The following is a 12,148-nucleotide window of genomic DNA, read 5'->3' on the forward strand; positions in this document are numbered from 1 at the left end:
GCTTTGGCATAACATGAAAGTAATGGGATATTTCGTATGTGAAACTGAAAACTTGTATAACATGCCAGTTGCTCGGCATATTTGCCAATTATGCTGCAAGATAAAACAATTGGTCTGCTTTCCAAGCTTTGACTGTGCAATGTTTTCATAATCATGCTGCAGTGGACTAGGCTGGCAGTTTTTCTTATTTTATGAATTCCAGGGTATGGATTTATTCACCCCCAGTTTAAAATGTTATTTGAAGCCACCGCAAAAACCACTGTGATATTTCTGAGGTGATTTCATGCAGTCCTTTCATGAAAGATGATCATTTTTAGGTGAAAGATTTATACGTGTTGTCCAGGGGCGGCTCCTCCATGTGTCCAGAGGAGCGTCGCCCCACTGCTTTCTTGCAGCGCGAGAAGCAGAAACATAAAATGGTATTATAAATATAATTTTATGTTTCGTGCTTCTGGCAGTGTGAGAAAGCAGAAGGGTTTGGTTGGGGGCGGGCGGGTCTTCTTGAGGGCAGGGAAGGAGTGGCTTGCCCAATCTTGAAGGTCCTGACTCTTTGGTCGGCCCTCTGGGTCCGACCAAACCAGTCATGCGCACTCTCCCTTTTCTCCATGTAGGCTGCATGCAGCCTACATGAAGAAAATGGTCTCCCCATATGTAACTGGTTGGGCACCACCCTGACCAATCATAACGTTGCCATTGCAGCATTGTGATTGACTTAGGGGAGGGGAGGGAGGCTGCCTACTTCCAGTTGCTGCGGAGGCAGGAAAACAGAAGCAGACAGAAGAAGCGGGACCCGGGAAAGAAGGTAAGTTTTATTTTATTTATTATTTAAACATCCCCATGTGACCCCCCTCCCCTCGTGACCACTCGTCCATTACCGCGACCCCGCGCCCGCCCCCCACTAGTAAGCAATGCCGGCAGCAACTGGTGTTGTCACTAATCGGTGCGACTGGAAACATTATAAGACATCATGATGACACATATGGAAAAAAACTGCTCCAGCCTAGTCCCTAAATCTTGTTAGACAGCATTAGGTTATGCTACAAAATTTAAAACACCCATTGTGTTGGTGAAAATGCTGAGTCCTTGCAGATTCTGGGCAACATTAGTTTGAACTCTTAACTTGTTTTCCTACTACTGTTCAAACACAGTTGTAAATCATAGATTATTGAAGAAGATGGTGATAAGGCTTTTTTAAATTGGTGCAAAACCAAGCTACTGAAACCAATGCTCCTGTCAAAAGGGGTATGGACATGCACAGATGCAGTATAAGCACTTTTCTCTAGTACTTTGCTTTAAGACTTGGCCAAATTTGGGAAATACATGACAGAGGCACGATCTCGGCTGAGCAAATTAAAGGGACCAGCCGACAGTAAAGAAAAGGAAGACCCACCTGCCCACGAGAGCCAGCAGAGGCAGTTGAACACTTTTTAATCACCAATGCAGACTTTGGTACCTTGTTCCTCACCATTGAGCACTGCATACTGCTTGCAGGTTCTTTTAACAATTTTATGGAAAATTTGCACATAAGATATAGCACCTAATGCTTGCAAATCACACAACAAATAGAACGAAGAAGGTATTTAAAGAAACTGTAAACCAGGAGTGAGTGGGGTTGGTAGATAAAAGGTTTCCTAGGCATCAGAACCATGCTCATTTTAAAAGTTGTGGTACAAAAAGCACATCAGCACTTTATAGATTTAAAGTGTTTAGACAGATTTGGGAAATTGCAATTTTTTAAAGTAATTGTGCAATAAAATGAATTCATTCATTGCTGCAAAGAGATGCTGCTAACGAACAAACCTGCTTCTCCAGTACGAGATCAGAAGTGGACTCGAGGGCCTGTGCTTCATTCACAGCATCCACAAATTGTTGGTTAATGAAGGAAGAGAACCCGCTGGATAATCCCACTTCGACAAATCCATTATAGTTTTCATAACTGTAGTGCAGGACATACATTTCTATGTAGTACCTGAAAAACAGAGTGGCGTTACTTTTGCTGTTCTCAGCGTTAGCGCATGTTGTATGTATTCACAAAAAACACATCAGCCGTTGGTGGGCCTCTTGGCACTCTAGACTGCCTGGAAGTGATTGTGAGGAAAACCTACTGCTTCCGAGATGCCACAGCAGTGGGTGAAACTGCTAATTTGGTGCATGCAGTATGACGGCTGGCATTAACATATTTGCCACCATTTGCACCGACGTTACCACTCCCATTACAACTAAGACAATTAATACCACCCTTACTACCATTTCTACCACCATCATTAGCATGACCACAAACATTACCAATGTGCTCAATACCACAACCATTATAGTACTAGATCACTGACACAATATCGGAATCAACAATATCATGTAACAAAAATATTGTTTCGCTATCGTTATAATGGTAAGTACACTAATATCACTAAAAACATATGAAAATACCTATAATATAATGTTAATTAAACAAATCTCACTAATATTTTATACTATATATAAATATATACTTATATAAAGACACATACATGTATAGGTGTATGATCCTATATAAACATATTTATACAATGTAACACAGTTATTTAAAATATATATCTATAAATATATATGAATATATTCACTGAAAAATCCAAAGTTCACAGCAACATTATAGTTAGGCCCTGATTTCACTTTCAGTGAATACCTGAGCCAACTATAACTTATGTTCCGCAATGCACTGCTTAAGACATCACATATTACATCACTCATGACATGGTCAGTGACATCACTGATGACATCTCAAATGATATAACTGATGACTTCATCCACAGAACCATTCACACCCCCATACAACCTCTAATACATCCACACACACACCAACCCAACCACTCACATGCCCTTTCACAAACCCATTCAATGACACAAACACCCACTCTCTCACTCATACAGCCACTAACACAGCCAAATCACCCATGCATACAGCCACTTAAACACCCATGTACTCACCCAAACAGCCCCTCACACACCCACTCACTCATCCTTACATCCACTCATGCAAGCATTCACTCACCTATAGAGTCACTCACAGAGACACTCACTAACTAATACAGCCCCTCACACAACCACTCACTCACCCACACAGCCAGGAGTTAATGGTGGAGGAGGGCCATGCAAGCCCCAACCTGGGCCGATTTCGGCCCCAGGGACCCCATCCCCTGGGATCCAGGCACTTCTACCTGGGTGCCCTGGCCTGGTCATCCAGTGTGCTTCTAATATATCAGAAACTACTGGACTGATTTGCACCAGATCACAAAACTGTTGCTTTCTGGACCAAGAGCTACCTTTGTGCTAAATGTGGTGTAATTACGTTCAGCAGTTCTGGCTGTAGTCGTGTCCAAAATGGCCATGGGAAAAATATGTTTTGGAACCCTCCTTCTCCAATGGAAATGAGGTCCTAACTTAAACTACCTACCAGTGACTGCCAGCAGGTGTCCGTAGGAAAAAAAATGTTGACTTGCCTATAACTTTGGCATTGTTTGACATTGTTTGACCAATCTTCATTATCTTTCCCCAAAAAGTGTCAAATTAGCTTCTGTGTGTCATGGAAAATTTTGGGATAATCACTGCAGGGGGCCTCAAGAAATAAGGGCACCAAATAAGGGTGCATTTGTAATGTTAATTCCCATAGGGATGTGTTGTTGAACCTAGAGCCCAAACCTCTGTACGGAACACCAAATTTGCCAGAAAGGTAGATGTTGTTACGCAGATTATGTTTTTGTTACTTGGTGCAAATCCATAGTTTTTGTGCAAATATAATTGAACGATATAGTAATATCTCTGGCTGCGGATTTTTCACAGCAGTTTTGCGTTGATCGCTGTGAAATCATGATGTGTTCAAGGTAAACCATGAAAGCGCGCCAGTGGGAATGCTGTAATTGGCTGGACGTAACTTGAAAAGAAAGTGGTGGCTGACATTTTATCCAGGGAATGGTTGGCTGAAAATTTCTGTGAAAGCCAAGATAAGGGATAAGGGTGGATATACTCTGACCTCATGTTTGAGAAATGGGGGTATTAGTGAGACAAGTTATTCGTCCCCCAAATTTTTGGGGATCGTGGGAGATATTCACTACAAGGCTGTGACTGCCAGTGCGGCCCCCAATGTACCGTCGCAAAGACATCGCGAATATCGCGGCTACACCGCAAATATTGATGAAAATATAATAAAAATATAAAAACTTGTACACACTCACCGGTCACTGTCACAACCTCATGTATGCACTCACAAACTCAGTCAGATACTTATACACCCATTCACATACCTACTCACACACTTATAAATCCAGTCTCATACCCAGTCTTAAACCTATGTACCCACTCACATTCCCATTCAGTTACTCATGCACCCACTTACAGACTCACTTGGGCAGAGACTCACCCATGTACAGACCCAATCAAAGTCTCACATATCTACTTAGAGACCCACTCATAAGTGTATGTGTACAGTCTCATATTCATTTAGAGACTTTTACACCCACTCACAGACCCACCTGGGCACTCATGCACCCACTGACAGACCAACTCAGATACTCATGCACCCACCGACAGACTCATTTGGAGAGTCATGCACCGATGCACAGACCCACATGGAGACTCACACACCCACTGACAGACCCACAGAGACACTCATACATCCACTCATAGATGTACTAAGATACTCATACACCCCCTCACACACCCACATAGTTACTCACACACTTTTAGAGCCTTCTGCACTTGGTCACTCACTCATATACTCAGAGACTTACACTCCCACTCACAGACTCACTCAGATATGCATGCACAAACTCAAAGACTCATGCATCCACTCACTGAACCACTCAGACACTCGTGCATGTACCCATTCACTCACCCACTGAGAGACTTATGCTCTCACTCAGAGACCATTGAGACACTCTTACCCCCACTCACCGATCTACTCAGACACTCAAAAACTCACTCACACACCCACTCAGATACTCAAACATCCATACAGTCACTTACACACCCACGCACAGACTTATTCAGCCAGTCACTGATACACTCAGACTGATGCACCCACTCACAGTCACACTCAGAGACCATTGTACCCATTCACAGAACCACTCAGACACTCACCCGCCCAGTCATTAGTCCACTGAGAGACTCATGCACTCACTAACAGATCCACTCAGACAGTCATGCACCCACTAAGTCACCCTCTCAGGAACTCATGCTACGGCTCACAGATCCAGTCAGACAGTCATATACTTAGTTTCAAATGCACAAACGCCCTCATGCACCTACTCACAGATTGACTGAGAGACCTATGCAACCAATCACAGATCCATTGAATCACTGATGCACCCACTCATTCACTGAGACAGTCACACAGTTTGTTACAGAACCATTGATAGGCTGATGCACCATCTCACAGATCCACTGAAATACTCACACAGTGAATGTGAGACTTACTGATACATTGATTCATACAGATACAGATTCCACTGAAAGAGTTATACACCATGTTATAGAGATATTCAGGGATTCATACATGCTATTATAGATTCTTTTAGATAGTAACATGTTTAGTGTGTTGGTTATAATCTATTTAGCAGTTATAAGTTTTGTGTGTGGTGGTGGCTTTTGAATGTCTGCTGTCGGTTTGTCATTTCACAACGCATTCTCAGTGATTGCAGCTACTGATATCATCGCGGCACCCGGCATCATCGCAAAAACCAAAAATCCGTTTAAAAGATTGTTTTTATACAACTCCCTATAAAAATATGACTTAAAGCAGTTCAACAATGAACCTCCAGTGTCTAAAATACTGTAAAATATGTGCATATATTTGTTTTACACCTCCCAAAAACATGATCGTTGCGGTTACCAAAGTCATCGAGATCATTGACATCATCACATACAAAAACAGAAAGTGGAGTTCAAACAGTTTCTGTTAAACTTACTAGAAAAATGCATCTGCAAAGATATTTTTTTAAGCAGGGATGTAGTTAGTAAAGTGTGTATTGCAATACTTAGAATACATTTTTTACATTAACATTTTTTAATGTGGTGTTGGTCGTTGAATGTCTGCTTTTGTTTTCTGATTTCGCAATGCGATCGAGAGCATCACAACATCGTCACAAATTTCAACAATTCTAAAAAAAAATATTACTTAACAAGAAAATGAACAACATTCTGGGCAACTGGGTGGCTCTAACAAGAGCCTTTGTGTTGAGATCTACAGATAAGACTGTATGCAGAGTTTCAGGTTGCTTAGAAACACCTTGTTCCATTCATCTGTAAAATGCAGGTTGCTGTTGTAGATAAAGTCCATGTTATATTCTCTTAGGAAAACAGAAACAGTTTTATTGACATGTTTCCTTGCTTTTTCAATCAATGAACAGAATTGATTACACCACTTCCATTTCTGTCTTTGGCATTTGTTAGAGTACACCAAGACAGTGTGAGGGAAAAGCATCATCAATTCAGCAAAAGTATTTTTCATTAGGATTTCCAGCCCTACCCCAGTCAACGTGCCTAGGTCATTGCCACCGCATTGCACAATCATGAGATGAGGAGCTCGGCAATCCACAATAGTTTTAACCAAAGCCAGCAACTGATAAAACTTTAACCCTCTCTGACCAAACCAAGTAATCTCCACATTTGACAAACCCAAGTCCCTGACAATACCTCTCTTTTTTCAGCCTCTTTAGTCCAATATACATAGCTGTGGCCAACTATCCACACTCTAAGCATTTAGAAGTGAAGGAGCAATAGCAGTCAGGAGAAGGCTGGAGCTGAATGGGATAGTTTTCCAAATGAAAAGTAGTAAAATAGAGGTGTTTTCTTTTTTTTAAAGATATTTTTTATTGGATGGTCTCAGCATGTAAGTCAATAAAATTAGGTAGTGTGTTGGATGCATTAGGAAGAAGTCATATTATTGGCTGTTGTTTAAAAAAAGAAATGTAATACACATATGGATATGATTTTGATCCCGTGGAGTAAACCACACCTGAAGTGGCATATTCCTTCTAGAATGTGCTGTGAACTTGTGACCTACTAGTTCCACTGGATTTCTAGATACACCGAGCTAAGAGCGTATTGGGGAAAGGGTGGGAAAGAGACAGAACATTTTTAAAAAGTTGAGGAGTTATGACACAATTTTAAGTAATGATAAACTTTCATTTCAATTGAGGACTATATAATAAACAGTTGTGCAGCATTTACATAAAAAAACGGAGTATCACAGTGATATGAAAAATAAAGTATATCAAATTAACTGTATCTGGCAGAGGGTATATGTTTAGGATGTGAGTACTTTTTAAAGTTACAATGAACAATGCCTTAAAAAATGACAATGTTTTAAATGTCTAAGCATCATGTGCAGAACGGACAGATCTATGCTATTTGCATTCTGGGATTTGTAGTAATTTTAGTCACATTATTAAACAAGAGTAGTGTACTCATGAACAAAAGCTAAGAAAATGTGCTGCACCTATATATGATTTATAAAGTAGTAATCCTTGTTAGGTATGCATTAGGAAGTGTTTGTCAATGTGGTTTTTAACTTATATGAACGGTTTGCATATGTTTATATGGTGAGATATGGTTTTTCTGGTTGCAGACAGTTATATATACGATGAGACACCTGAGTTTACTTAAAAATGTAGAGAACTATATATTTTTGGAAAGATGGCCTAAAGGTATATAGCTATCATGAAATCACATATATCTTTACAAGGTGATCTATGTTCTTTAAGGCTGTTGAAAGTTTCATGCATATGGTGAGGATGGGGCAATTCTTTAAACATGCTCTGTTTAAAATCAAGGAGGGTTAATAGTGCAGAATGTATCTTGAGAGTTCTTGTGCTAGCTTCATTCGGTGTGTAACTTTTCTTTGAGAAATGCTGAATATATGCTTTAAAGACACAAGAAATATTTGAGAAATGATGTAGCTATGCCAAAAAGAAAGGTTTTAGTGCTTTGAAAAAGTTAGAATTGTTGCTTTCAGTTTTAGAAAGTTAATGATGCATGTGCATGCTGAGTAACAGAGCAATGTAAGCTCCTAGAGAGCCATGTATCCAGTGATATATCAAGTGTGATATCTAGACTCTACTCACACATAGCTCAGTAGAAAAGGATAGATACACTAAAACAGGTAGTTTCATACTGACAGAAGGACTTAAACAATGAGTCATAGATATAGTCACACCTATTATGTACTTGACTGCAATGGAGGTACTCTCACAGTAAGCCAGGCACTACTCAGACACTCATCCAATCATCCAGCCACTACTCAGGCATTCATCAAATCACTCAAGCACTGTATACACACATATTCAATTACCCAGTCACTAAATATGCACTATTGCAATCATTCAGGCACTAATAATGTAGTCATTGAACTATGCAGGCACTACCAATGCATTCATCCTACTACCCAGGCACTAACCATTTACATATGCAATTAACAAGTCTGTACCTATGCAGTCATTCAAACACCTAGGCACAACCCATGCACACATCCAAACAACCACTTACAACCCATGCACTCATTGAAATCCTGAGGCACAACCCATGCACTCATCCGAACACTCAGGCACTACTCATGCACTCATCTAATTACTCAGGGAGTAACACTGCAGTGAATCTATCACCCATCCAGTACCTATACACTCATTCAATTAAGAGGCAATACTGTTGCACTGATACAATCACCCCGGAGGTACATTTGGGTTCATCCAGTCACTCAGGCTTTAACAATGGACTCATGTAATCACTCAGACACTAGCCATGCACTCATCTAATCAGCCAGGCACTACTGATGCACTAATTCAACTATCCAGGCACTACCCATGTACTTATCTAAACACCCAGGCACTACCTGTTCACTCAACCAAAAACACATAAGCAGCAGCCATGTACTCATCCAATCACTGAACTACTACTCATGCACTCATCCAATCTGCCAAGCGCTATGTAAGTACTTAAACAATCACGTATGCACTATCCATGCACTCTATAAATCACCTATATACTATGAATACACTCCTGCAATCATCAATGCTCTAGAGTTTCACTCATTCAATTACCCAACTACTATCTATGCATGTATCTAATCATTCATGCACTACTCAAGCACTCATCATCCAAACGCCCAGATAGTAGTGGTATACTCATGCAAACAAGCAGGTAGTAGTTATGCAGATATGGAACGAACATGAAGTTCTCACATACTCAGAGAATCATCCAGGCACTACCTGTATCCTCAGTGACTCACCTAGGCATACCTCTGCACTCATTCAATCATCTAGAGAGCATTCACTATTCAACCACAAACACATGTATTTACAAGTTTTAGTGAGGAATATGCTGTCTTTTAAAACCATCTGGTGAATTATATATGCAAGCTGTCACACACTCTGTGCATCTACCATGTACTTTAAGAATTAGTGAGCTATATGCTCTGACAAAGATTATTGTCCAGATTTTTATACGCACTGTTTCCCGAAATGTAAATCTGATACATTTAAGTAGAAAAGTACTGAGATACTAAATGAAGCACTAACACAGTGGTAACGAGGTACACAAATAGCTCTTCTGTTGTGTTTTTGGATTTACATTGCTGAGACACTATAGGTACTTCTACACTTTGGTTGATGTTCATTTCAACATTTACTACAGCAGGGATAAACTGGTCTTTCACCAAGTATAAGTGAGAAGTGAGATTTGATGCACTTGTGTTGTACGACAGGGTGCTAAAATGTAAGAGTTAACTAATAAATAATGTTTAGTGTATTGCTTTGGATTTGGTATATTGAAGTAAGTGCATGTAGTTATATAGATAGGTTCATCTGTAGATTTAAAACTGCAACATAACTTAAAAAACTGTTTTTGCATTATGTGTAAGTCAGTAGTAAAGCAGTTGGTATATTGGCTAGAGTAAAAATGTAAATATGCTTATTTTTTTACAGAATAAGATCTACATAATTACAGACAGTTAGAATTCCTCCAAAAGTTTGGGGGGAAGCAATATAAGCAACTACAGTATCTCTGCAGAACTGAGACAAAAAAGGAGGAAAATGCAGAAAAAGTGGTGAAGGAAAAAAGAGCTGTTGGTAAGAGGACAAAGTGATTTCTTAAAAATATATGTGGGCACCTTTAAAGATTACAAAATAATGATAATAAAAAGCAAACTACGAGAAAGATTACGAGTGGACAATTTCTATATCACAAAAACAGGAAACTATGTAACAAAGAAGGACACACTTTAACCAGCAGACAGAAACATTTTAAGTAAATCAGAGGTAGGATGTTTTGTAGTAGAGTTGTTGAAAAAATACTGAAAAATATGAAGCCATTCAAACTCTCATGTTATTTTGAGAGGTGTTATCTGTTCTGTGCTGTAAATATATGTAGAGGCAGTAGAAATATCTCTAAATGTGTGCAAAAATATTCAGAAATGTGTTTTTTAGAAAGCAATGGATAACCTGTAAAAAATACGGAAGTGAAAAAAAAAAGATTTTCACAGTTTATCAAGTTAGTTCCAAACTAAGGTTCAAAATAAAATTGAGCTTGTTATATTTAAGTATAAAAATCCTGAATGTTTGCGGTGCAGCCTCACTGAGATATGTAGGATGTGAGTCTCTCTATCTCTCACAGACATTCATCTCCTGAACTACCCCATCCCCACTTGTGAGTCTTGCTAACAAAGTGATCCACTTGTGCTCTTTCCGCACATTTTCTCTGTGTTCTGAAACAAGGTGCTCTGTACCCTCAAGTACCTAAGTTAAGAACCCCATTGCATTGATACCCGGTGGATCTCACCTATGAGTGCCACTGACACAAATATGTGACCTGATGATTCAGTTTGAGTCACTCTTGTTAAGGTGATCTGTGTTCGGCCAGTGTGTCTCAGCTGAGCCTTCATCAAGGTGCCTTAGTCACTGCCGGTAGCGAGGGTGGTCTATATCTGCAGCTGCCACATCAGCCCTCTTTTATGGTACTTGTCCTGCCTCCTCTTTTTCTGATGCTGATGGGCGGTTCCCTACATTGGTTAATACTAGAAATAATTAAACAAATATAACAACAACTTTTTTAAAAACAAGAGCGGGAGACTGTACTTGTGTTTTTAAAACTTTTTACCAAGGATTGGCTACTCTGTCATGATTTTGTGGAAAAAATTTAAAATAAAATCTTTCTTGCCTTGGTGGGGTCCCAAGAAGACCCCAGGACCAGGGCTAGAGGGTCAGGGTATTCCTACCCTGCCCACTTGCCTTTTTTTAGGTTTATTATATGACCCAGCTGGACACGAGTCCCAAGATGACTGCCAACACTTCCTTGTTGAAGTGTTGGCAGCCATTCGGTTTTTAGCAAGGGACCTGTCGGATCCATGGAGGATCCCCATTCCTATATTTACAAATGTGGTTTTCCTTTGATTACTCAAGAAATACTGAATGGATTAACACCAAATACAAAATGCGCTCTTTTTGGACCAAGAGCTAGCTTTCTGCCATATTTGATGTAATTCTGTCCAGCAGTTCGGGCTGTAGTTGTGTTCAAAATCCATATGGTAAATTACATAGGAAATACACTTTTCTTTCACCTTCCCCTTTTTCTCGACCCCGCTTGATGGATCACCCTGAAACTTTCCATGTGCAACCAGAATTACCGGCACACTTTATAGGACCAATTTTGTGAAGATCCTTCCACAGGCACCAAACATATAGGCACATCAAAAAATGTGTTTTTTATAGAAACATGGTCCTATATATAACCACCTACTGGTGACCGCCAGTAGTCAAAGGGCAATAAATAAAAACATATTTAACCAGTATTAGGAAATATATTCGATTCATACATATACTTTTCCCATTCCAGTTTATGTAACAGTAGAGGAAGTGTAGGACTTTGGAGGGCTTAAATATATTATTCTCACTTCACACAGTGAAACAATAGGGAAAGCGTTGATCTTCAGAGGGGCTAAATTTACTATTCCCACTCCAGTCTGTGCAACAATAGGGAAAGCATTGTAGCTCAGTGGGATATGATTTACTATTTGCACACTAGTCTGTGCAACAGAAGGTAAAGTGCCGGACTTTGGAGGGGTTACATTTAATATTCCATCTCCAGTCTGTACAACAGTAGCAAAAGCATTGGAATTTGGAGGGGT

The 12,148-nt window shown here is 39.9% G+C and overlaps 1 protein-coding gene across 1 annotated transcript in view; it reads right to left on the reverse strand.

Moving 5' to 3' along the window:
- LOC146830898 (fibrocystin-L-like) overlaps positions 1-12,148 on the reverse strand; it is a 1,500,901-nt gene that overhangs the window by 1,046,878 nt on the left and 441,875 nt on the right. Inside the window, exon 16 of the mRNA XM_085605087.1 lies at positions 1,801-1,969. Coding sequence (XP_085461213.1) covers positions 1,801-1,969 — 169 coding nt within the window. The remainder of the gene's footprint in view (positions 1-1,800; positions 1,970-12,148) is intronic.

This window comes from Triturus cristatus, chromosome 5_1 (genome assembly GCF_964204655.1).
Source record: "Triturus cristatus chromosome 5_1, aTriCri1.1, whole genome shotgun sequence".
Classification (NCBI taxonomy): Eukaryota; Metazoa; Chordata; class Amphibia; order Caudata; family Salamandridae; genus Triturus; species Triturus cristatus.